The 26,742-nt window shown below is 50.8% G+C and overlaps 1 protein-coding gene across 1 annotated transcript in view; it reads right to left on the reverse strand.

The window, feature by feature from the left end:
- Mvb12b (multivesicular body subunit 12B) overlaps positions 1 to 26,742 on the reverse strand; it is a 160,152-nt gene that overhangs the window by 15,567 nt on the left and 117,843 nt on the right. The window contains exons 8-9 of the mRNA XM_059260114.1: positions 10,242 to 10,297; positions 7,338 to 7,397 (exon numbers count right to left, since the gene is read on the reverse strand). Of these exons, the coding sequence (XP_059116097.1) occupies positions 7,338 to 7,397; positions 10,242 to 10,297 (116 nt within the window). The remainder of the gene's footprint in view (positions 1 to 7,337; positions 7,398 to 10,241; positions 10,298 to 26,742) is intronic.

Below are 26,742 nucleotides of genomic sequence, written 5' to 3' on the forward strand. Positions count from 1 at the left end.
GCTCAGACAAGACCTGCACAGTGACACCATTAGCTGACATTCCAATGTGGACAAGGGAAAAATCTCACACGGCCCCAACACTAGAGGAAGAGCTATAGGCAATTAATGGCTGCCGAGAGAGGGAGAATCAGTCTTCTTGAGAGATGAACCCGATAGGTTATCCGATGCCATGTGGTCAGCCAATCCGATGTGGTCAGTCCCAAGTACAAAATGTACTAGCAACACTAAATGGACCCAGCGGTGTGTGTGTGTGTGTGTGTGTGTGTGTGTGTGTGTGTGTGTGTGTGTGTAACAATAATTGAAGAGGTCATGAAGTTGAAAGGGAGTGGGAGAAACCCAAGAGAAGCTGGAGAGGTAATGGAGTGATATAAATACAGTGTTTGTGTATAAAATTCTCAAAAAAGTATTTTTAAAAAGGCAGAGAACGTGGCCATTAGAACGTGGCCATTAGAAGGAATGAGCTGTAAACTGCATTTTGGCCCGTGGTGGCTGCTGTAATAGTCTCCATCTGCTGTGAAAGAAGCTGCCTTGATGGAGGGAGAGCTCCAGTTACCTGTGGGCATAAGGGGAAGTATTTAGAATGAGCAGGAATGGGGAGCAGGTTACAAAACTGTGATTGCAGGCAAGCTGTTCTAATGGTGTGCGTGTGTGTGCATGCATGCACGCGTGTCCAGGGTGGGCAGCAAGGGATGTTCACTCTACTCCATGTGTTTCTAAGTTTGCATTTTTATGCATGTGAAATAGTTGTCTGTAGGGAAAACATACAACACTGAAAAAGCTGATGTCTGGGCCAGACAAGACGGCTCCGCTGGAAAGTGCCAGCCACCCAAGCAGGAGGGACTGAGTTCAGATCATAAGCATCTGTGTAAAAGCCAGTATAACGCCCGTCGTGAAGGATGGAGACAGACAGATACCTGGGGCTCATTGACCAAGCTAGCCTAGCTGAATCAATGAGCTCCAGGTTCAGTGAGAGCCCCTACCTCAAAACTGAGGTAGAGGATCAAGGAAGATACCATGTTGACTCCTGGTTTCTGCATGCACACATGCACATGAGCACGTGTGCACACAATCTATTCCAACTGGAAAGCTGCTTCAAATGATACCATACCAGCAAGATCAGTGCTGGTCTGTGGCATGAATTGTGGTTGTAGAGCACGTGGCGGGGTGAACCAAACTCCTGCCACATTTCGGAAGACATCTTTTGTGCCCTTCAGAAAAGCCAGTTAGCCCACCCATTAGGTTCTTTAAAAATTAAAAAAATTCTTTGCACCTGGCAATCATCACATGTATGCTGACAGCTCAGTGTGGGCTGCACTATAAACTGGTGCAGTCAGCTGACTGGCACACCCCTACCTTACCAGCATACCATCTTTTGGGGTTTCTTTGTTTTGAGCTGGAATGGTCTCAAGCCAGTGTGAGCTCTGAAACTTGGGTGGTAGCTGGGGCCTTTGAAGAATATATAAGAGGAAATAAGAGTATTCCAGCTTAATTACACCTAGTGCATGAAGTAGGCAGAATTATTTTTCCAAATACTTCATCTTTCTGGCTGAAAATAAAGCCATTGACGCTGGGTGGAGAACCTTGCATCTTACCTAGTAGAGAGGCGGCCATGTAATCTGTTGCAGTTCAAGACCCAACCACTAGATGGTGGAAAGGGACCGTGTATTTCTGTGGCTGCAACTCAACCCTTCAAATCAGTTCACATTCATAAGCACAAGGAAAGCTTTCCAACAGCAGAAAAGAAGGAACAACTGGGCTGGATCTGAACACTCTGCTGAGATAAAATTGGGACTCTGCCATTTCATTATGAATGCAAAAACCTGCCTGGCTTTCCTCCGGCAGACGTAACTCCCCAGCCCACCCTAACCTCGTTCATTTGAAGAGGTCCCAGCAAAGTGGACATCCAGAAGTTGAATTTGAAAATTCTTTTAACCTCATGCTGCCAAATGCGTTTCCATTAATTTCACCTTTGAGTCGTGACGTAAATGCTAGCGGATCAGCCCCAAGCTAAACAAGCAATAAGCCCCATTTTTCAACAGGCAAACACATAAAGATGTCAGCTCAAACTGTTTACTAATTAACACTTAAAAAGACACAAATTAGATATGCGTGGCTAAGAGCAATTATAATCAAGACGAATTCCTCTAGTCATTTGGGAACTGGAAAAAAAAGCCTAATTGCTGGAACCAATGTTTTAAAAACTGAAATCATGCCAGTTAGCAAATATGTTCATTTAAAGAGTATCTCACGTGACTGCACTCCTGAGGCCCGACTACAAACGCAAGAACAAGGATAATATTTAGGGATAAAATTAAAATTTTAAGCTCTCTTAGATTTATAACTTCTTCATTAAATATGTCTGCAAACAGCAGCCCATAAAAACCTGTAGCAATTAAGTGGTTAAATGAACTGCCTCCCTTGTCAATTTTAAGGGGGTGATTAATATTAGATGGTCCCTCTGCTAATGAGACTCTCCCCCTTTCAGCTTTCAAGTCCTACAAAAATGGAGACTGGTTGTTCCACCAGCAAGAGAGGTAGGCTAATGAGAGAACTCCTCGCCACAGCTCCACGTGCCCCACCAAGGGTTCTGGGTGAGCTGGTTCACATGGAGCCTGGAGGACTGGTTTCCCAGCTGCACATGCCCTTTCATGACAGGGACGCACTGCTTCTGATTTAAAAGGTTTGTGTGGTATGTGCCTTCAAGCCCTGCCTCTTGGCCCATGAGACCTGGGATGGAGAGGGCAGTGAGGTTGATCTGGTTGGGGTGGAGGCTCATGGCAGCATAGGTAGGTGGAGGCAAACGGGATGCAGGCAGCCACGGCAGGGGTGGGTTTTGAGGAGGTGGCTGGAAAGAGAGCGTGGTGCACGCCCACCCTGGCTGCGACAGGGAATCCATCAGATGGAGAAATGGGCAACTGCTTACAAGGGAAATAAAGAGCCGCGGAGACGGGAATATTTATATGCCCATCTACTCACTCATGGGAAGATGCTTCATCATGGACCGCTGTGGAACTGCATTTTTCCTCGTTCTTCAACAGAGCAGCTTTTGCTGGGGCGGGGGGTGGGGGGGACAGTGTGGCTTTGTGAGGACAGTAGCCCCATACCACCCTCCCACAGAGGCAAGAAAACAAGAGGAAGCCATGCTGGGACAGGCCAGCAAACCTTGTGTGACCCCTTGGTCACCTCCCATGGGAAGGGGAGGCAGCAAAATTCAGCCTATTGCCTTGACCTAACTGACAGGAACCCTGCTGAGGCCTCTGTGAAGATGGGCAGAGAGGAGCGTGTGCCAGCCTTCCAGGCTGAGTTACTGTATTAATTACGGCTTCATTCATTTCCACCACCCACATCTCAGTGTGTGCCTGAATGGTGAGGCTTTTGTCTTCAGTGACTCTCCCCCCCGCCCCCCACAATGCAGCTTGATGGCATGTATTTTGACTCTAACTTTTAAATAGCACCTTTCTTAGGTGTCTTCCTATAATCTAAGGGCTGTGCATGCCGGGAAGCTCTGGGAGCATGACAGCTGAGGCATGCGAAGGTCTCTGCCAGCTGTGAGGCGCCCAGTAGGGACACCATGCTATGGGGTTGGTCCATGAGGCCTGTGCTCCAGCTGGGGCTGGAGAGGCCAAGGAACTTGTCTGAGGTCTGAGCATGGTGGTGAATAATCCTATCAACTCTGGAGGCAGAAGCAGGCAGATCTCTGTGAGTTCAATACCAGCCAGTTACATACTGAGACCCTGTCACAAACAAGCAAACAAACAAACCCCCAACCCCAACTACGGGTAGATTTAGCATCTGACACAGACAGACTGGGGACCTGCCCACCATACCATATCACATCTACTAACACATGGCACTCGATCACAGACATGCACACTGCTCACCTGTGTCCTGCCTGTAAAACTATCCTGTCACCTGCACCATCTGAACATGGACACCAAGATTCCCAGTGTCCTGTCCATGACACCATGTCACCTCCAAGAGAGCATGCTCAGTGAGGTGGTCTGAATGAGAACGGCCACCACAGGCTCATGTATTTGAACGCCTGGTCCTCAGTTGGTGGGGCAATTGGGGAAGGATCTGGAGGTGTGGCTTTGTTGGAGGAGGTATGTCACTGGGGTGGCCTTGGTTGTCCTGCTCTTTCTGCATGAACTGGTGAATCAGATGTGAGGTCTTAGCTTCTGCTCTAGTGCCTGCCTTCCTGCCTGCCACCATGCTTTCCGCCATGATGGTCACGGACTAGCTCTCAGAAACTGTAAGCCAGCCCCCAGTTAGATGCATTCTTCTGTAAGTTGACTTAGTCATAGTGTCTCTTCACAGCAGTAGAACACTAACTAACACACTCAGCCTGATGGACAGACAGACTGGCCAGCTGTCTTCAGGGATGGGCACTACTTCTTCAAGCTGTGCCCTCTCAGGAGACGGGGCAGGGGTATAGTTATTAGGCCACACTTAGTCCTCTTGTTTTCCCTGGAACCACCTGCTGACAGCTTTAGTCACTGTCAGGGACTCTGGCTGTCCACTGGACCTCAGCCCTGGTTTCTCTTGCAGGATGGCTGGGCACCGCTTCTGCCCACAGAAGAAGTGCTTCCCAGACACCTTGCTCCCACTGTAGCGGGGAGCTAGGGGCAGGGTCCTAGATGTTCAGGTCTAGCCTGTGCTCCAAACTCACAGATGGTTATCTAGGCCAGTGAGATGGCTCACTGGGGAGGGACCTGCCGCCAAGCCTGCTTACCCGAGTCCCATCTCTGGAACTCACATGATGGAAGGACAGAACAGACAGTGCAAGTTGTCTTCTAACCCCCACACTGTGCATCAGGCTGGAAAAAAAATTAAGCACCCTATTTTTGTTTTGTTTGGGGGTGTGGTTTAACAAGTGTAAAACACAGAATTGCCAGTGAGCAAAGCATGTTTCCAGCAGACCCTGGGCTCCTTCATAGGGGCAGCCGGGCCAGCAGGGAATGAAAAGCAAAACCAAACGTCCTGACCCAGAGGGCACATGCCAGCTCCCGGGCCCCCACACCTGTTCTAAGGGACTCCCTAGCAGTTCCAGCACCTGCTTGCTCCAGGCCCACCACTGCATGCAGGCCATGGCGGAGGGCTCTTCAGGTTTCTACATCACAGAAGCAACTCTGCATTCGGGTTAGGAGAGGCAACATCAAGCTGCTCCCAGGAAACTCACTGAGGCAGCTGCAGAGGACGGCACTGTCCTTGGGAGTGTGGGCAGTGACGCCCGAAACATCGTGACATGAAGCACATGGGTGGCGAGCGTAGGTGACTTTCAAGTCCTCAGTGAAAGACGCTGTGCCACCCCCACTCACGGTGGCCCTTGCTTCCACACCCCATTTCCCACCACTTACTGATCCCACACCGTTCTGTGTCTTCCTCACGGCAACTTTAACATAATTCAGCAGCAAATGCAGGCCTGTCTTCTTACCGAGACTAACAGTGAGAAACAAAGCAAGATGGCACCCCTCAGCTGCTGACCAGGATGGGCGGACACTGCCTCCTGCCCCCGCCCCGGGAAAAGGGAGGGCAATAGTGACGGGCAGGGGCAATGGTTATGCTACCAGCTCTGCAGGTTCAGGGCCCGCTCCAAACCCCACAGTCTCAGCAGAGCATGGCTGGTATTTCCATTACTACCCCATCTGACAGAAAAGGAAACTGAGGCTCAGAAAAGTCAACTAGAAGAGTTGGGATCAAGCCCACAAACTCCTTCCAGAGCTGTCCTCAACACCAGTGTTGTGTCTTGGGGGAAGCCACACCCCCAGCTCAGTGCTGAGGTAAAGAAAATACACATTAGAATATGCTTGGCCAGGTGCCAGCCCTTGGAGTAGAGGGAGAGCCAAGACATCTGGTGTGAATATCACACCCCAGCCTGACAACAGGGTCTTACCTATTCACTGCACCCAGAACCCTGGTGGACTGGTCTCCCAAGCCCCCACTGTCTCCACCAGGCTGGAGAGCCTCCTTCAAGGGACTTCCAGCCACAGGACAAGGCTAGGCCTCAGTCTTGCCTCATCCAAAGGAGGAAGGAGGTCACTTGGTCCCTCAGGCTGAGAACAAGAGAGCCCCAAATACGAGGACTGTGCCCACAGAGGTGCTTAAGGAAAAGATGTGGGGGTCAAGGCCCCCAGGCAAGGACAGGGGTGGTCAGGAGGGAGGAGGTGGGACGCCCCTTCCTGCAGCACCCCACCCCAGCACTGGGCACCCACTGCCACAGAGTTTCCACCTGCGCACACTGCACTGGCTGATCTCCTCTGAAACAGGCTCTCCCTTGCCCTCCAGAGACCGGGAGGTGGCCGGCCTGGGTCAGGCAGCCAGGCTACTCCAATTCGGTCTAGGTGACCTCGGTCTATCTTGTCCCCCAGAGCAGCTGGAGCAGCCCACCCTCTCAAAGCCTCCCCTGGGTACCCACAGGCTCCATCCCACCTGGAGGCCCACCCTATGCTGGGTCTCTGGTTCACAAGCAGCCGGACTACAGAACCATTTAAGGGCAGATGTGAAATTCTACACACATCTAGACTTCTAGCACTGTGGCCAGGCATTTCTCCCGTCGCCAGCCAGCAAGCAAACAAGACTACAGGTGACAGTCATGTTTTTAGGATTTACTGAGAATCTAAGACAAAGGGGGAGTTTTTCCTCTTGTTTTTGCTTTGACAGGTTTAGGAATTTGTTGTACTGCATTGATTCAATTTTCCTTGATTCCAGCCATCTTTCAATAATGCAGCCTGTTTCTGCTGGCTGGGTACATACAAGAAAACCCCAAGGAACCAAGGATATTGAAATGGTTCTGCCATTTCCATCTGTGAGACAAATGTTCCTCTCTGAGGAGCTCTGGTGGCAGCACGTGACCATGGCAGTCTTCTCTACACAGAGGATGTGCACACTGACGCTAGTCCGTGAACAGGGCAATGTTAGCATGCCTGGCCTCCCATAGAAACTCACTGTTTCAGCCTGTCTCCTCGGAACTTTCCTTTGGACCCTGACCCTGGTGTTTCTTATGATGTCCACACGCCATCCATCCATCCATCCATCCAGCGGTGTGTGTGTGTGTGTGTGTGTGTGTGTGTGTGTGTGTGTGTGTGTGTGTCTAAGTATGAGGGGCCTAGGACACTCCTCTGGATCAAGAGGGTTGACCAAATGTGAGACGGTCCTGGTGGCAAATGACGAGAGAGAGGACAAGGCACTGGTCACAGTCTATGGCAAAGTGCATTCAAAGTGACTCACGGGTTTTTCCCTCAGAAGGGCTCTTACATCCACCTTTTCTAGAACAGAGCCCTGATAGAGGGACAGGGACTCCAGAGGAGTGAGCAGTGTCACAAGCCCAGCGTACTTACCTCCTTTTCAATTTCTGCCAGGGACTTGATGGTGATTCCCAAAAGATCAAAAGGCTGCATCTGAAAACACAGACCAAGTCACCCTTTGATGGCTGGAGAATGCCCCCTTGCTCTTATGACAACTGTGATGTTCAAGCTGCTTTAGTCCTCCCCCCACGACCCCCCCCCCCCCAAGGAACGGGCATTGTGACGCTCAGTCATTGAGGGTCCAGGAAGAAATCACAAAGTACATGGTAGGCTGAGCCTTCTGTACCACAAGACTACATTGTCACACAGTCACAGCACTAGGGGGTATCGGGGGATTGGGGTCGGGGTCATGGCCTCCCGGAAGCTGTGCCTATGGTCAATTAGCTTATCCTATTTCCTGATAGCAAAGGAGAAAGTGAGTGAGATTTAAGCTTCTGTGATGGGATATGGGGCTGGAAGTGTCTGGAGTAGTCCAGACATACTGCCCGCTGTCCCCAGAGTGGTGGAGGGCCTAAGGGCCTGCAGTGTCTAGGGAAGGCTCTGGTGGATTCCAGGTCTTTGTCAATGACAGGAGAGGGAAATAACTACCATCAGCTAATGGCGAAAGTGATAATGTTGCACATTAATGGGGGTTCTGCAGTTCTGTGGACAGTGGGACATTTCTTGCAAATACACAGGTTAAGAGAATCAGCTGCAGGTGACTGGCCTGGACCGTTGAGCTTCCCTGTCTGTGAGGCTGCCAGTGCAGAATCTTTCCAGGTACACTTGTTCTGTGTTTTCATGGAGCAGCAGCAGGCCAGCTTCCTGCAGCCTAGCTGGCAGGTAGCGCCCGAGGTCCCCACAGAACCCAGGACTAGGAGCCCTGCCCTGGGTTGGGAGCTAGCGCTGCCCTGGGCTCCAGGGATGTCCTGCATGGCAGGTGGCCAGAGGCTGGCTCCCAAGTCCAAGGCGTTGGATTCCAAACTGGCTGCCTTGTGCTGCAGGATGGGTTAATCTTCTCTATTCACTTATTCAGCATATTTTTAGAGTGTGAGTGTGGACACACACATGCGGAGGTCAGAGGGCAATTTCCAGGAGTTGGCTGTCTTTCTGCCTTGCCGAGGCAGGTTTCTCTCATTTCTGCTCTCGGCCAGCTGGCTCACAACTCCCATCTCTTAGGGGTGCTAGGATCGCACACGCATGCCACTGTATCTGGCTTTTTTATGCGGGTTCCTGGGTTCAAAGTCCAGTGACTGGGCTTTTGCCACAAGCCCTTTTACCTGCCGAGGCATCTGGATGCCCCTCATATTTACTTTAAAAGCCCGTTAAAGTGGCACAGTGGGCCCTTCTGGTCTGGCTGCAGGGGGAAGGGCTGAGCACTGGGCTTGGCCTGCATCTGTGGCCTTGAATCTTTGCTGAATTGGCAGTAGCACATTGTGAGGGCAAACTTGGGATAGGGCCACTGAATTAGACCCTGAGCTCCTGGGGCTGCTTTACCAGTAGCCACAAAACAGTTTGGCTAAGGTGAAGACGCCAGCCTTCATGGTGTGAGGATGGGGCTGCCTGCCCGCCTGGCCCAGGAGCCAGCAGAGGTCCAGCTGTTGTGTCATTAGCTCTAACTACTCCACTAAACTTTCCCAACTGGAGCTGGTGAGCAGGGCAGAGCTGCCCCTCCCAGGGAGCACGCGGGAGAGGTGCCAGTGTCTCCATGGCAACGCAGCCAAGTGGAATCTGCGGAAGTTCCTTAGACTCCCCATGTCACGTCAGGAGCATTTTTCACGATTAAGCTGCTTACCAGAAGGGCTCAGAGGAGGCCTATTATATTTCATAAAAATGGAAACGACAGAGCAGGTCGGATCACCAGCTGGGCGGTTTTAAACTGGGTCCAAGAGAAACACTGTGGGGTCTTCGCTGGGCCAAACTAGGGCCTTGGTGTTTAGTGATGCCTCAAAGCAATCTTCTACAGGAAGGATAAAAGCCAGAAACAAGTTTACTGACCCAGCATGGCCCGGGCCTGCACAGCTGAGAGGGTGAAGGCTGTCCTGAGGACCAGGCACCATCAGAGGGTGTCTCCAGGAGGGCATGGAACCCAGTGCAGGGCCCTGGCTCTGGCAGGCACCTCGTGTGGTCTGGATACTGGCCTCTGCCCTTGGCCGGCTCACCTAGCTCCTCTGTCATTCAAGAAGGCTCAGGATGAGACCACAGCCAGAGGCCCTTGACACTCGGTGCCACAGCAGAGCATGCGACACACACAGAATGCAGCGATGACAGTGAGGAGCTGGGCCAACTCCATCACTATGAAGGAAAAACTAAGAGCACGTGTGCGGACCAGCAGCAGGAGGAGGAGGCGGGCAGATCTGAGTTTGATGACAGCCTGATCTATGTAGTGAGTTCCAGGCCAGTCAGTGCTGTATGTCTCAAAAATAAAATCGTTAAGTCTGGTTGTGGTGGTGCATGTTTTAATCTTAGCACTCAGGAGACAGAGGCAGGTGGATCTCTGTAAGTGTAAGGCCAGCTTGGTGTAGAGAGCTAGTTCGAGGCCAGCCAGGGCTGCACAGTGAGAGTCAGTCTCAAACGAACTGCTAGACTGACTAAGCTCAGCTCGGGAAACACTCTGCAACTGTCCGACGAGGCTCAAATGCCAAAGCGTGGCCATATGCACTCATCTGCTGGTGTCTCGAGAAGCTTGTGCCCTACTGCTCTTTCCTTCCACTTCTCAAGCATTTGCTAGGTGCAGGCCCCAGCTGAAGGGCCCAGAGATGAGCAGAACACATCCCAGCTCTCAGAAGTTGTGCCTTCTGGTTTTAGGGTTCAGCATCCAGAATAAGAGAATCATCAGGCAGAAATGCTTCCACGGGCCCAGGGAGCTCCAGGACGCAAGAGCAGCTCATGCGCACAGAAGTTGAGGGACTTCAGGTTAAGGTGGGAGACAGGGAGGGAATCATGCATTAAACTTACACTTTCTGGGATGCAGGAAAACTTCTCTGAAATCATGAAAGGCACACCATCCATTGCTGTAAGAGGAAAGGAGAGAAAGGCATTGAGGACACCATTGCTGTCCAGGAAGCTAAACTGTCAGTCCAGAGAGAACCGACCAGTCCCTGGCTGGAGGCAGGTGCTGCCCAGTTCAAGTGAGTGGGACAGGGTGCCCTCCATTCCCAGGGACCACATACCCAGGGATGCAGACGCCTCGTGTGGATCCTCTGAGTGCAGTTAGTCATGCAGAGAGGGTGGGGGAGCAGCACAGGGCTGGTCTGGAAGCCCTCTCCCAACCTTACCCAGGAGTCTGACTATGTCCTAAGTGGTGGGAGCCACTAAGGGCCTAACAGCAGGAAGAAAGTGACGTGTGGCTAGGAGGGGACAGAAGTGCATTCTGGGAGGAAGCTGGCAGTAGCATGTCTATTGTGCATGCTCTAGGCTGAGCCATCACCTCTCCTGGGTGGTGCTGGGTGCTCATCGGGGTCTCCATGGAAAGACAAGTTGTCTGGTGGTCAGAATGACTGAGCTGGAGTCCTGAAGTCAGTCATGTGTAAAAGAAACGTGGCTAACGGCTTCGAGGTGTGCTTTGGGTCTGCAGTGAAGTGTGCCCAGAACCTGCCAGGGCCGTGAAGAGTGGACTCAGTGTATGTGGCAAAGGGGAACACGTGCTCATGGTGACTGATTCCTTGTCAGAGCTTCAGGGCTGAGGCCGACAGGACACGAGGGGAGGGGTGTGGAATGAGCAGCCTGCGGAGGAGAAATGCGGGGATCTGGAAACTTTCTGTACCACATCCCCTGCAATCTACGTGTGTCTACATCTCCACCGCCAAATTGGTGGCAATCTTGCCACAGAGGAGCCTGTGATGCAGGGTCCTCACAGTGTGACCCATGGACTGCTGCTGACTGAGACACCAGTCTTGCAGAGATGGGATGGAGCTGAGGCAAAATTCAGCCCACACATCTGGCCCTCAGCGTAGGGACCTGCAGCCTGCAGTGAGAGGGAGTTTGTGGCAGACAGTGGTTGTAGAATGGACATTGTATGCCCCCATTTCCTAAAATGAAGGCTTCCTTGGTACGCAAATGCTGAGCCCAACTTCTAGGGCTAGGGCAGAAGAGAAGCAGGAGAGGAGAGGAGAGTCAGGAGGAAGGTACAGATGTGCCCTGCAGTGTGTGTTAAGCTGTGTCCCCAACACTGCAGGGAGGGAGGGAACAGAGGGCAGGGCTGGCCTGCACTGGAGCCCCTCTGCAGGGCCACCTCCTGTGTGCTTTCCAGGCTCAACAAACGCCTGCAGCAGGGACCGTCTCCCGCTGCAGCTGGGCCCCACAACCCAGAAGAGGAGAGGATGAGAAGAGCGGCATGATGTATGTGACACTAGCCCAGGGAGGAAGGACAAAGTCCCAGATAATGTCGTAGACCCCATGCAAACACCCCATATGACCTGAAAACCTATCACAGCAGACAGTACCACAAATGAAGGATCCCTGGAAAGCCACGAGCTTGTCAGAGAGGGATGGAGGTCCCATCAACACCCAGGAAGGCCTCCCATGGCTCCTGCCACTGGCCACCCAATGTGAACTCTAAGCTTCCATTTACCCCGCACAGCTCTTGTGTGTTTTAACCTCAGATGCTTGCTGGGTCCAGGGCCCTCATATCACTTCTGATCATTTTGAGATGATGAAACAGAGGGTCCAGAGGGAGAGCCTACCAAGGCCATACAGGCAGGAAGCAGAACCTGGAAGCCCTGACTTAGGACAATTGGACACAGATGACAATTGACATGGGCACTGTGCAGGGACTAATGACGCTTCCCCTCGGCCACTTCTACAGTGAAGTCCTTACCGGGAGCCTTGTGGGAGCTCTGGGGCCGACCAGACGACAGGGGGCAGTGTTTCACACTGTGAGAAACATGAGGCTGCTTGAAGTGGCCACCAGGATGGTGGTGGCAGGTCCACTCCTGCCTGGACGGGCAACAGAGATGGAAGCCCCTGTGCCCAGTCCTGACGGAAAGAAGCCATTTGGTAAAGTGACTGAGGTCACATTTGGTAAAGGGGACTCACAACAGGAGGCTGGGCAGTCAGACACTCCACTCATTCACTAGAAAACAGATCTTAGCCTATCTGCCCGGCAGGACAGCGGTCAAGAGAAACCGCCTAGATAGGGCTCCCAGTGCACAGGACACACGGAAGCAGATGTGACCTCCAGGCCATACTTACTGGCCAAATTGCATTAAAAAAAATCTAGTGTGTGTGTGGTTGGGTGCAAGGCACTGGAGAGATGGTCCAGTGGCTAAAATCTTTCAGAGGATACTGGTTTTCATTCCCAGCACCCACATGGCAGCTCACAAGCATCTGTAACTCCAGTTCCAGAGGATCTGACACCCTCCTCTGGCCTCTATGAGCACTGTATGTGGTGCTCAGACAGGCATGCAGGCCAACGTTCACACACATAAAATAAATACGTCTTAAAAAGTCTGGTAGGGGCTGGTGAGACGCTCAGCGGGTAAAGGAGCATGCTGCGCTAATTCAACACGTTGAGTTTGAGCCCTGGAATCACAGAAAGGTAGAATGACGGAAATAACACCACAAAGTTGTCATCTGGCTTCCACAGTGGCATCCACCTCCCCCTTCCATAGGACACAGCCTGCACTGGAGAGGCAGATTAACCAACTGCTCCGCAGGGGTCAGGACATCACCTGTTATCTAAGAAGAAACACGGGATAGGAACCTAGTAGGAATGCTTGTTAATTGGCCAGCAGTGAAATCTGATGAAGGGCACAGAATATTGACATCTGGGCTACGTCAGAGCATGGAATTTCCCAGGGTCAACGTAACACCTTGTAGTTTAGGTCCAGCTGTACCGGATGAATGGGAGACATGCACAGTAACAAAAGGGGAAATGGTTTAGTGCTGGTTGGACACATCAATGTGATTTGATTATGAACATGGAAGGTGCCCTCCACAAAGCCACAGTGCCACAGCATGGCCACAGGATCCAGGTGCCACTTGGTCTGCTTTGAGTTTGTATAATATTCTCGAATGATCTTCCTGAGAGCCGTGAAAACAGGGAGGACATTGTAGGACCCTAAGCTAACTCCACACGGAAATGGAGAGGCAGACTCAGGCCTGCTGCCCCAGGGAGGTGAGACTCTGCCCAGCACCCAGCACTGCATTTGACACATGGGGAGAGGCAGAGTGGGGCTTGTGTCTGGAGAAGGGAAGGCTCGAGGTGGGCTAAGCAGCCACAGCTGTGGGGAGGGCTGGCCGGACCAATCATGGTTCAGGGGGCCTCACTTTCCTCTTGGAAGATGTACTGCACAGAGCAAACAGGGGGAGCAAGTGATACTTGCTGGGCCAGAGCAGGGTCTCTGTGTTGCAGAGTTTAGCTGTAGGAGGAAAGGCCCCTTCTGATTCAAAAGCATCCATTCCTAGGAGTCTTATCTGGACGGCCTTCCATATTTGAAAATATTCAGAGGTTTGGCAAACATAATCCCTAAAAATGATGGCAAGCATTTTTCATGTGGTCCTCAAGATTGCTCATAAATCATTCTGTCCTCCTTCTGATGGGGAGCCCTGTTCCCCTCCTTCCTCTCTCCTTCCCCAGCCAGGGCTGGTATGTGTTCATCACGACTGTTCTAGAGCAGAAGCATGGATTGCTGTCTCAGCTATTAGCCTCTCACTGACCCTACTCAGGGCCACACACTGCTGTGACTTGGTTCACATGGTCACCGTGCTCTGCCAACCAGCAAGAGTTAGGGCAGGGCTTCTCCCTCATCCTGCCTGACCTGTGTGCATGGTCATGTCGCAGAATCAGGAACGACAGCAGAGCAGGTACTGGTCCTTTCTCCGGGTAGGGTTCCCAGGGTGACATTACAAAGGCTCCTCCAAGCCTTGGAGGTAATGAGAGAAGAAAGGTGGAGGACCTGTGGTCCCTCCAAGGTCTCTTCCACAGAGGAGAAGCCAGGAACCAGGTGCCTTCCCTTGCACAAGGTGGTGAACCTTCAACCTTCCTACCTGCAGCCTCTTCACCCAAGTCAGGCACTCAGGAGTTTCAGGGCTGTGACAGAGCTAGGGTTCAGACCCACAGCCTGGCCTGTGGTAGAAGGATGGGCTGGCGGCTGTGTCCACACTGGGCCACCACACTTTTGAGCCCGTCTGTAAAATGGGCCTACACTACAGTAGCTCAAGAGCGGACTCCTTACATCAACGGACACATTTGATGACAGCGGCCAGGTCTGTCATCCCTGGGGACGGCATCCCGGCACCGTGGCTCCTGACATCTGACTAGAGCTGTGTCCCTTTCGTGTCAGGCCACTGCTTTCTTCTTTTTACTTAACAAGGAAAATTGGTGGCAGTTTTAACAAACGCCGATCCATGGATGGAGCAGACGAAAGCGAGGATGTGCCGTGGGCTCCGTAGCGCAATTAGCATTCTCCTAAACAAACGAGCTGCAACAGAGCTGTAATTAAGCAGGCCTATAATTAAGTATATGCCCTTTATCATAACGATCATGCTTAAAAATGGCACGAAGCACGGAACTGTGTTATTAATGCTGTAATCCCAGACTGAAGAGCAAGTACATAGAAATCTGCATGTCAGGCCTGTCACCGAGAGTGTTTGTAAAATACATTAAAGAAAGAGGCCCCCAAACAATGCGCTCGTTCAACTGTTCTTTTTACAACCAGGCAGCACAAGTCAAGAGGACTGTGAATGCTTACTGATCCTGAGGTTTAAACAAATAAAGCTGTAATCTGCTGCACGCCTCACCCCCGCTGCAAAGAGGGATGTCTAGAGCTGTGTTCTCTTCTTCAGCTGACCCAGACCCTGTCTTTGCTGCTCTCAGGGAAGCTGCCCAATTTGCATGCTGCATCTGGTTGGACATCAAATTGGATTTCTGCTCCCACAGATAACTCTATGAACCTGTATGAAGTCTGCCTGGCAAATGGGCTCCCCATCATAGCTCCTGCCTCCTCCCTTTGTGTGGAAACTATCATTTTACTTCCCAAAGCCATCCCTAGAGCTTGCCTTTGATCCCCCATCTTGACACATGCCTCAGACTTCTTCAGACTCTACACAAACCACCCACTGACCAGCTCCCAGGGTTCCGACCCTCCGGCCCTCCACCATCACCCAAAGTTGCTCAGAGCAGTCAACTCCATCTCTCCTTGACATCTCCACAAGCAGAAGGGACAAGGACACTTAGATTTCATCTCAACATGCTTGATAAAGAGTCATAAAACAGAGTTGTAAAAATGTAAACTTTAAAACGAAACCCTATTCCCATCACCTCTGCTGTTACCTGCTTACAGTCACCACACAGTGGTAGGTGAGCCAGGTAATGGTACCTGGATGTCCCAGAGGAGGCTTGGCAAACTGGCTGACTGGCAGGTAGTCATTTTTGGAATGGAATTCCATGTGGTTGGAGTGTGGGGGGGGGCTTTAATCTCCTGTATCTGCTTGGGGCTCGGAGCAGTAAGCAATCAGTATCCCACCCCTTCCCCTCCTTTTCCTGTGGCATTCCCAAAGTCCTTTGCAATCTGGGATGGGAAAAATGCCAACAGCTCAAGATCTCAAGGCCATTTCTCAAAACTCATTTGCAAACCAAAACATGGGGCGTCCTGCTTTCTGGGTGACTCACTTTGGAGATATCTTTGGAAGATATTTGTAGACGCCTCTGGAGCTGTCTGCTCGGTGACATTCCAATTGAGTTTACACAAGGCCAACAACTTCCTTCTAGGTCCCCAAAGTAATTTGTTTTGCCATGTTATTCATAAGCCAAAAGGAGCAATTTATCAGCCACAGCCGGAGACTCCGGAGCCCCACGCTCAAGAGGAAGAAGAAGTGTGGGCACTGGTGTCAGTCACATGTGCGTTGGTGCCCGCTTGCCAGGCACGTGGATTTGGGTAAGTCACTTAATCCTGAGTCAGAGTTTCACCTGCCTCTTCGGCAACGCCGGGGTGGGGGCGAGGCAGCAAGCATGAAAGCCGAGCATAGCCGTTCTACGGCCGCCGCTTGACGCATGATTTTCATACACAGAGCACAGACCGTCTCTTTGGGGAATGAGTTCAGAGCACAATCTCCTACCCCACAACTGCTGTGACTAGGACAAGGGTCACTCTATCTGACCTTCCTTTCAACTGTAAAAGAAAATGATAATATTTGGGCCACTCCTGTCGAAATGAGATAAAAACACAAAGCCCATGTACAAACAAGCTTCTTGGTTGGTTAGGGATGACGATATTACGGCTGCACAGGAAAAGGCCCTTCACAAACTCCGTGTATCCACATTAAACCATACTACCCGTGAGTCCCGGTCAAAGGCTCCCAGAGGTATAGATGCAATGTCTGCCCTGCACTGTGGTATGACGCACAGGGTACCCAACAGTGCCCTCCCTGCTGTCTGTTCTCTCGGCAGTTACAAGCAAAGCTTGATCCAGAAATGGGGTTCTGGAGCAGTCTGGTACCACACAGGTACCAGGAGTAAGATGTGAGGCGACTGAAGAAAACCAAGGCTGCATCTTAGCCGGTCTCCCAGTGGCCAGACTGTCGTTGTGGTTAAATATCCCTGAGCTGCAGCTAGGCTTGTGCTATCCTCCACATGAACTAATGAAGGGTCTGTATCCTCAAGAGACCTGGCACCATTCAAATACCGTTTGCATTGTGGTTTTGACCTCAAGCCTAGTCCCATGGGCTTTTCTAGAGGACCATGGGAAGAAATACCACGAAAGAGAAATCTGGTTCAAAATTATGAGTTGGGAGGGAAAAAGGGTCACCTCACACCATGAATATGTCACCTCATAAATATTCCACATTACCGAACGTACTAGGCTGCATCCCACCTTGGGGGCAGCCCCATCATCTCTCTTTGACTGCTGGTTTTGCTCTGCTAAATGAACTTCAGCTTAAAATATCTGTGTCTTTCCTTCAAGAAAACAAGAACCAAGGGCCCCACCCCCATAATAGGTCCATCTGTTTGATGTCCCCTGGAAAGAGTCCTAAAGGGCTGGGAGCCCAGCTCAGGGATGGAGGAGGCTTTGCTTAAGTGGGTGCAAGGCCTTGGGTTCCACCCCAGCACCACAGGCAGAAACAAAACACAAACAAAACTGCTATAAAGAAGTCCAGGCTAATAAACTACAGGCGTCTCCCACCAACGGGCACTCCCCAGGTTCTGCCGGGCACAAGCATTCTGGATCTCACACACACAGACATCTCCAGACCCATCTCTACACCAAATGCCCGACCCTGTCACTTCAATTGAGGGGTGATTCCTCTCCACATCCCTAGTCCCAGGAGCGGAATGAGGCCTCAGCCCCTGCTCAGAGCGGCTCCTCCTCTAGTGAAGACAACTGGTCAGGTGAGGGAGGTTCCTGGCGAGCTCTGAGAGGAGGAAGGGTAGGACATGTCCTATACCCAGGAGGGCCTAGAAATCCAGCTAGAACAGCTGTATTCCTCTGAGGAAACTTTATAACTTTATAACTCTGTAACGGCTTTGCTCCAAGACCATTTGCACTTGGCTTAAGGTGAAGACAGTTGTCTCAGAATCACATCCATGGCACTAACGGGAGGCCTCTGTAGTCAGGAGGCTCTGGAGTCAGTGCTCACACCTGCTGTTCCAAGGCAGGAACTCTAAAGCCTGTTGGCAAGCAGGAGCTGAAGCATGGGGGCGTGACTGTGCAGAACGGAAGGCAGGCCGTTTTTGAGGAACAGCAGTCCTCAGGGAGGCGGGTGCTGTAAAACAAGGGCCATTCCCACCCAGCCACTTCACTGTTACTGCAGGCAAGTTTGGTGGCCACTGGACAGGCCCTGCTGGCGGAGCGTCACACACAACGGCCTCTGTGGGGGCGGATACTAGGACCTCAGGAGGGGAGGTGCGCCTTCCCTTCCTGGGCCTCTTTTCACCTCAACACCAACACAAACCATTTTAAACTGTATTTTTTCTTTTCTTTTTCTTTTCTCTGAGACAGGGTCTCTCTGTGTTGCTCTGGCTGTCCTGGAACTCACTTTGTAGACCAGACTGGCCTTGTACTCACAGAGACCCGTCTGCCTTTGCCTTCTGAGTGCTAGGATTAAAGGTGTGCACCACCACTGGCAGCTAAATTATATTGTTTGAATGTCTCAATATGTGAATCTGTTTTCCAAGGAATCCATCCCTAAAGGCCAGCTAAGCTAACACACTCTGAACCCTAGGCCAGCGGTCTGCATGGGCTTTGGGCCTGTAGCTGTTTTCTGTGCATTTATGTGTGTCTGAAAGTGTAAAGAAATATACTGTGTGTGTGTGTGTGTGTGTGTGTGTGTGTGTGTGTGCGCACATATGTGTGTGTTTTAACAAAATCAGCACCACAGTGTAACTGCTCTGCACTTTTTCACTTAGCTGTGGAATTTTCCATATCAGAAGGTGAAGTTCTAACTCAGGCTTTTAAATGACTGCACAGGAGTAGGGTGCAGAGACCCATGGCCAGTGCCTTGACTGTCATCCCAGATGGCTGCTAGATGAGTCACACAAGGGCTTGTGGGCTGGGAAGACTAGGGAGAGTCAACTTCAGGATGTTACCCTAGCAGATGGGGCCATTCCAACCATCCAGTCTAGCTAGGGTGACCAGACAGAAGAACTACCCGGGAGACTCTCCTGGCTGGTTTTCTTTTTGTCAACGTGACATGTTAGAGTCACGTGGGAAGAAGACCCTTCATTGGAACAATGCCTCCATCAGACAGCCTGCAGGCAAGTCTATGAACATTTTCTTTTTTTTTATTGAAAATTAATTTTCACACAATATAGTTTGATCATATTTCCCCCCCCATCCTTATGGAGCACTTTTTAAATTAATGATTGATGAGGGAGGGTCCAGATCACTCTGGGTGATGCCATCACTGGGCACGGTGTCCCAGATGGTATAAGGAAGCAGGCTGAGTAAGCCAGTAAGCAGCACCTCTCCATGGCCTCCGCTTCAGTTCCTGCCTCCAGGTTCCTGCCTGACTTCCTTCGATCATGGACTGTGATATAGAAATATAAGATGAAACAAATATTTTTCTCTCCAAGTTGCTTTGGTCACTGGGTTTTATTACACAAAAAGAAACCCTCACAAAGACATATTGGTACCAGGTTTGTGGGGTATTGTTGTGACAGACCTGACTGTGTCTGGGAGAACTGTGGAGTCACTTCAACTTTTTGGCTGGAAAAGGCATTGAGTGATCAGGGCTGGCTGAGCTGTTGTGGGAACTTAGAATATAATGCTGAGAGCAGTGCAGATGACAGAGACCCGGCTCGTGCAGTTTCCAAAGGAAGTAAAGACTCTATGGTGCGCTATTCTGTAACAAGACTATGCGGCCCTGAAGAATTATCTGTGATCAACACGAGACAGAACCACCCAAGTACAGCCTTTGCCTTGCTGGGACAATTAATACTGGTCACCTGGGGCTGAAGAGTAAGCTGTGATTAAGAAAAGACTAGCATCACTGAGACAAAATCTTCTGGGGAGTGTTTTCTCAGCACTCAGAAGTTATGGCCCAGATGGGGCCAAGGCTGCATCTCATGCGGCAGCAGAGTTTGGTATAAGGAAGCAAGAGTAAGAGTCTTGTGAGAGTCTTCCAAGTGATACTGGTTTTGAAGGCATGAAAAGGTCACAGAGAGCAGCTGAGACTTGGCATCATAAGAGCCTAGGAGAGCCTGTTGGTGAAGGCACAGCCCAGCTGCAATGAAGACTCCAGCATTTTGGGGATGCCAGTACCATGGGACTACCACCAAGGACAGCAACAGCTGTGGCGTGCACCAGCCTGAGCCTGTGAGATGAGCTGTGACAGGCACAGCCCGAGGGGTGGAGCTCTACAAGTCCTGTGGAATCCGGAGGATCCTAAGTGAATTCCAGGTACCATGCACCATGCTTTTACACCACTGGACTTTGGTTTTGCTTTGAAATGATTATAACTGTGCCCTGGCCTTTCCTATTTGAAATAAGAAGTACGTAGCCCAATTTTTGATGTTACAGGAGCCCACAATTAAGAGACTCTAGATATTTTAGAGAGACCTTGTACTTTGAAAGAGACTTTGGATGTTTTAAATAGACTGAATTTTTAAAGTGTTTAAATTCCTAAAGACTGTGGGAATTTTAAAAATTGGAATGTTTTTATTTTGTGATGTTGATATTGAGACACTGGGGATAAACATAAAAGAAAAGGTTATGGTTTAATTGTAATGCATCAGTGTGCCAAGTTGACAAGGGGTCAATTGTCCTGGCTGGTTTGTTTGCTTGTTTTATTTTTGTTCAACTTGACACAAGTTAGAGGTATATGGAAAGAGGAACCCATTTGGGACAATGCTTCCATCAGGCTGCTTGTAGGCAAGTCTGGGGGCGGGTATTTTCCTGATTAATGACAGACATGGGAGGGCCTGGGCCACTGGGGGTGGTGCCAGCCTAGGCCTGCAATCTAGGTTGGTATAAAGAAGCAAGCTGAGCAAGCCATGTAGAGCAAGCCAGTAAGCAACAGTCATCCATGGACTCTGCTTCAGCCCTGTCTCCAGGTTGCTGTCTTAAGTTCCTATCCTGACTTCTTTGATGATGGACTCTGATGTGAAAGTATAAGATGAAACAAGCTCCTCCCCAGGCTGCTTTTGACTATGGTGTTTAATTATTTCACCAAAACCCTAGCTAATACAGGTAGTAAGGCTGGTGCAGGTGGTTGGGGCAAGAGCTGTTTGCAAAAGGAGTGTAGGAGAGGGAGAACTGAGAGCCTGGGAACTGGGCTAGAGGAACATGAGGGATCCAGGGTGATGGAACAGGATGCCAGGAATTGCTATGAGGTGGGCAAGCCAGCAGGCAGCAGATGAGCTGGGGTTTCCATCTAGTATGTGCTTTTTGTGGGGCACTTGTGAGGTCCAACAGAAGAAAACTGGTTTGTGTAGGTTGGAACACCATGGGCAAAACTGTTAGGACAAGAGAGAAAAGTGCTAGGCCTGGTGCCCTGAGAGAGGGAGAGAGAGAAGAGGGGGAGATGGGGAGAGAGACTATGTGGTATGGACCAGAATGGGGTTAGTCAGCATAAACCTGGCTTCAGTGTCTAGGTGGAGGGACTAATATGTAGATGGAAGTACAGGACTGTGTGTGGACACAAGGACACACGCACGGACACATGCTTCTCAGCTGAGGGCCCAGACTCAAGGGCACTTGGGAGCAGCATGCAGGCTTGGAGACCTAGCTTTTGTTTCTTACACTCTGCTCTACAAGAAGCAGGCTCTTAGAGAAATGGCTGAGTCTAGACTGAAAAGGAAAACCAGGAACATCTTGAGCCAGAAAACAAAGACACTCACAGAACCACAGAAACATGGAAGTTGGCTTGATGGAGCTCCTGCTGGTAACTACAGGACAGTCTGAGCATCTAAGAAAACGACAAAGGACACAGATGGGGTGGTACATGCCCGTGATACCAAATTCAGGAGGTTGAGACAGGAGGATTGAAAGTTCAAAACCTGCCTGAGCTACCCAGCTATCTTAGGAAGAAAAGGGAGGTCAACAAACGAGAAGCCACTGGTTCATGTTGATAGAAGCTGATAAACGTATCCACAGGCTGCGAGAAAGCCCCTCCTCCTCAAATGCCAACCCCCAAATCTGAATGACTGACAGTGACAGCCAATGGGTGCAAGTCCAAGTGTGCTGAGGGACAGGCTGCTCTGTGTCCAGAAGCATCTCACTCCCCAGACTGCATGCCCACTATGGAAGGGACAACAGTGACTTCCCAGTGAAACCCCAGGGAACCTGTGCTAACCCCAGTGCTGAGCTGCGACAGCCCATGGATCCCCGATGTCCACCTCGAGGAAGAAGACAGACCGACTTGGGTGCTTTCCCTGTGGCATGCACAACACACACCTATGCCAAGAGAAGCTGAACCCAAGATCAGGCTGAGGGACAGGGCCCAGCACAAGACCCCAGGCACAAGGCACTAAGCGCAAGACAGGACTCTTCCCTATTCTACTCGACAACTGAGCAAAGGTACCTGATTTCCTGTCAAGTCCACAAGCAACACACAAGGTTATTATGTCTACCCCAGGGCCGAGATCCAATCTTTAATAGGAATTATCTCAAACACTAGATTTCTTAATTACGAAGTATATATATCTGAGGCATCATTAGAAAGTGCTCTAAAGCAGATGCAAATAAATTCAACACTGGGATCCTTTCTTTTTTCCTAGTGACCCCCACACCAGTCAGAGGAAGCCCTGTGGCCAGGACAGGGGTGTCTCTGAGAGTAGATAGGGGTTGGTAGGCTGCAGAATACCACATGGGCCTAACCCAGCACCCATCCCTCTGCAGGGGGACACGGATGCCATCACGAAGTGTAACCTGCTTTCCTTCTCCTCCATCAGGGCTTGGCAATGTGACTTGCTTTGGCTAATGGTGTCACAATGTCTATGTGACACCAGTTTGTACACCTAGGAGTGTGGTGCCCTGCTGTGTCCCAGCTGGGCTGGCTGTGTGGAGTGAAGGCCAACGGTCCTGGTTCTGCTCTTCCCACATCAATGAAGTTGTCCCCTGTCATACGTGTGGATGGTTCCATTCATGACCATCTAGTCCAACCACCTGTTGACCACAGAACCCTGAGTGAGTATAAGTGTTGGCTAGCTCAAGCCCTAAGTCTTAGTGGAGGTAGTAAGGCAAAGAAACCGATAGGGGCTTTGAGGAGAAAATTCACAGAGATTTTTCAGACGCTTTGGCTGGTTGGGCACACTCCACGCACTGTCCATCTCCAGTTCCCCAGTACTAGGTTGCACACTTACACCACCACATCTGACACTTTATCATTTACATGGGTTCTGGGGATTGAACTCGGGTCCTCATGCTTGAAGGACAAGCATTTTACTGACGGAGCCAACTCCCCTGCCTAAGCCAATGCCTTTTACTTTGATTCCATGACTGATTCCTATCTTCCCAAGTATTTCAGCAATAAGAACAGTCTGTGAACAGCACATACTAGATAAGTATAATGTCCCCCCACGCCGCAAAAAGAGCCTAAAACCTCCCCAAACAAACCAACCCCCCCAAAACCAACACCCCCTCCAATCCCCAGACCCAGACCCCAGAGGTGACACCCTACCACCAAGATCTTCCTCTCTGACAGTGGAGTCCAGCCCTACCCTGGCTGTCCTGAGGACCACTCCCATGGTGAGGGCGTGAAAGGATGAAGACCTGAACGTTAACCATGATCAGGACTCTGCCAGAGAAGGGCACCTCATCCACACAGGGCACAGTAAGCCACGCCACCCTCCCCACATGGCGTTTTAGCAGGTAAGCTCTCTAGGTTTCGGTGATGGGATGTAAGAGCAGCTGAGACTCAACCAATGACTGGAGTGACATCCACTGTGATCTGCAAATGTCACGAGTGTGCTGCCGTCTATCAAGTCGCTGTGAGGTACAAAGCCAGAGCCACCCAGGTTTAACATGAACTGTTAGAGGGCATACGGCAACACACACACACACACACACACACACACACACACCATACATAAATACACATCACATACACACCACACACCACATACACACCACACACACACACACACATGCACACACACAACACACATACACATACCACACACATACATACACACACCACACACACACATACCACACACCACACACACACACACATATCCTCTAAATATTGGTGGCTGGTTCACTTTGTAGATCTTCCAGAGGAAACAGGTGTGAGGCTACCTCCTGTTTCTGACTGTACTGGTCACCTGACAGCAATCCAAGGCATGACCATCTCCTCCGACACCTCCCTGACCCCAGGCAAACAACTCCGCCAGCCACTCTGGCCCACAGTGGAGCTCAGCCTTGAGGTTTAACAGCAGCCCATGGAATCACTCTGATTTCTCGAATGGTGAACTTTCCCAGGCAACACGAGCTGAGCTAATGAGCATGGGGATGACAAAGAATCTTCACCCAAGGTTCTTTGAACTCTCCAGGATAATAAGTACTTGTTCCTTTCTACAATGGGCATATAAAAGAGAAATCTAAATAATAATTGCTGTAATTATCTTGCAAAATATGCAGAGATTAATGGTGATTATGAAAGTGTCTAATTTCTCTGAAGTCACCGCTGATCAAGTGGTGTCCAAAACGGCCGCTGTCAAGGAACTTTTGACACTGAACCGCAGGTGGGCAAGGGAACGTGTCACCGTGCCTTTCTCCCCAGAAAAATGTTACCCTGTCTTTATGAAATCCGTTTTCATCACTCCCAACCCCCGGCTCACGTTTTAACTCTTCACACCGGTGCTCTGGAGAGGCTTCCAAGACACCCTGAACGGGCTGCGTGGTGTCACTGTGGTTCAAAGCCCCAAGTTCAACTTGTTATTTATTCAAATAATTAATTACTCGTGTATCCATCGAGCAGTTTGTCATGACACATTAATGACTTGATAGACTTCCATGAACTGGTGAACACAGAACAGCAGAGCGTTTTTATCGTCATTTAATTTTAAAACGATCCTGTGTGAAATTATCTCGTCGTGAGTGATGGGCGCATAAAGAACCGACTCAGCAAAGCCCCTTTTGGATCATTGCCTTATTAATGGGTAACGTCAGGGGAATGAAAAATGCTAACATTGTCATATTCTGCTGCTGGGTGGAGACGGATGGCGGGAGAGTGGGCAAGGGCTCCGCATGATCCCTGCCACGAGTGGCACTCCCCCTTCCCCACGCCACAGCCAGAACACCCACTAACACACCCAGCGGTCCAGAAGCCCAGGCGCCCTATTTTGGAGTTTATGGCTCTCAGCATTAGCGTGTGTGGTCTCTTTTCTCTTAAACTTGGGTTTTCCATGAGTGATATAAAAGCATTCCACTTTATTGCTTTGAACATTAAACGTTATTAATCCAATAGAAGAACGTTAAAGATATTGCTGTCACCTTTAAATGTGAAATGATATTAGGAGCTTAAAAATGCTGGGGTAGGAGAAAAGATGTTCTTGTTGCTTTCAAGTCTTCAGATGCCCATGCCAGGCTGAGGATAAAACCCCACATCTACACAGCATCTGCTTAAGAGGGATGCCCTGTTCAGCCCAGCTCTCTTTTCTCTCGTGCCCTGAAAACCCTTGTTCCTTGTATCAGTTGCAAACTTGGGAGTCTTCACAATGACTCCCTCAGTGCCACCAGCAGCCAGCGGACATGGCTGGTGACCTCTGCAGAGCCACCGCTAGAAATGCTGGGAACACAGCAGGGGAGCGGGGAGCCAGGTGCTATCCCTAGCCTTCTAAAGGAAGGGGGACACCAGGTTTGTCTTCCAAGCTTCCTGTTTCTGCTCTGGCTTAGCCAGGAATAGCTTCACCACTCGCTTGGATGTCCTCCTTCCTATCTGCCACACTAGTTGCCAGAGCTTAGACTCCCCGGGAGGATGGCAGCCGACTTCCTCACCCGCTGTCTCGGTGCTTCCCGTTCACCTGCTGCTGACCGCCAAGAGAGTTCTGTGAGGTTTGCATAAGGGGCGGTTCTCCTGCTACCTGGATGATGTTTACACCCATCTCACAGAAGTAACGAGTGGAGGCTTGGACAGTAGACGGCAAGTGTAGACTGGCTGGGAGCAGTGTTGGGGCAGAGGGCACACAACAAAACCCACGGGTGCTGGTAGAAACTGAGCTGTCGGGGCCTGAGGGCACAGGCCAAGGCAGGCGAGCGAGGTGCAGCCAGAGGCTGGCTGGGCAATTTGTCTTGTGGAGCACCTTAATCTTGCAGATGGACACTGGGGCCATTCCCAGAGATGTCTAATAAGGATGTGGCAAAGCTGCCTTGTGTGGTGGGTACATCCGAGTGACGAGTGGAGACTTAATCATCTGTGGGTGAGCAGAGCAGAGGCACAGCTTATAGGAAAAAGAAGTACTAAATCCAAAGTCCACGGCTTTGTCCCATCCGCGGGAGGCACAGCCTCTTAGCGAGGCCAGTCAACACAGCAGCCAGTCTGGAATCAGCTGGGCCTGCAGCGGGTACCTCGGGAGAGCATCCTCATTCTTCCGTGGTGGTAGGGAGCTAGTGACTTCAGCCCTCAGAGCAAGTGGCACCCCTTTGTCAGAGGTAGCAGCCCTGATGAGAGAGCTCAGTCCTGGGTGCTGACGAACTTGGTTAGCCTTAGTGCTTTGAAGATGGAGTCTTTACAGCTGACCCTGAGTCCCAGAAGCATGGTTCCTTCTGAAGTGTGTCAGAAGGCACAGCCCCTTGGATACTTATTAAGCACACAGCCCTCAGCCCTGGACCTCAGACTTCACTGGAAGCTGCAGGTGTGACTGTGCCAGGGATCCCAGGAGCGGGTCCTTCAAGTCTTCTGCACACACAGGTCCCCTGTTACCTGGTCAGGAGAGCTACCTGACAGCTGGGGAAACTGTGGCCTGTGTGCTAGGCCCTTAGTGAGGAGCCAAGTTCAGCCAGGCTCTGGACATCCCTAATGAATACAAGGCAAGAGACTTAGAGATCCTGGCTCCTGAGTACAGCCAATAGACTAC

The sequence above is a fragment of the Peromyscus eremicus genome, chromosome 4 (assembly GCF_949786415.1).
Source record: "Peromyscus eremicus chromosome 4, PerEre_H2_v1, whole genome shotgun sequence".
In the NCBI taxonomy this organism is placed as follows: Eukaryota; Metazoa; Chordata; class Mammalia; order Rodentia; family Cricetidae; genus Peromyscus; species Peromyscus eremicus.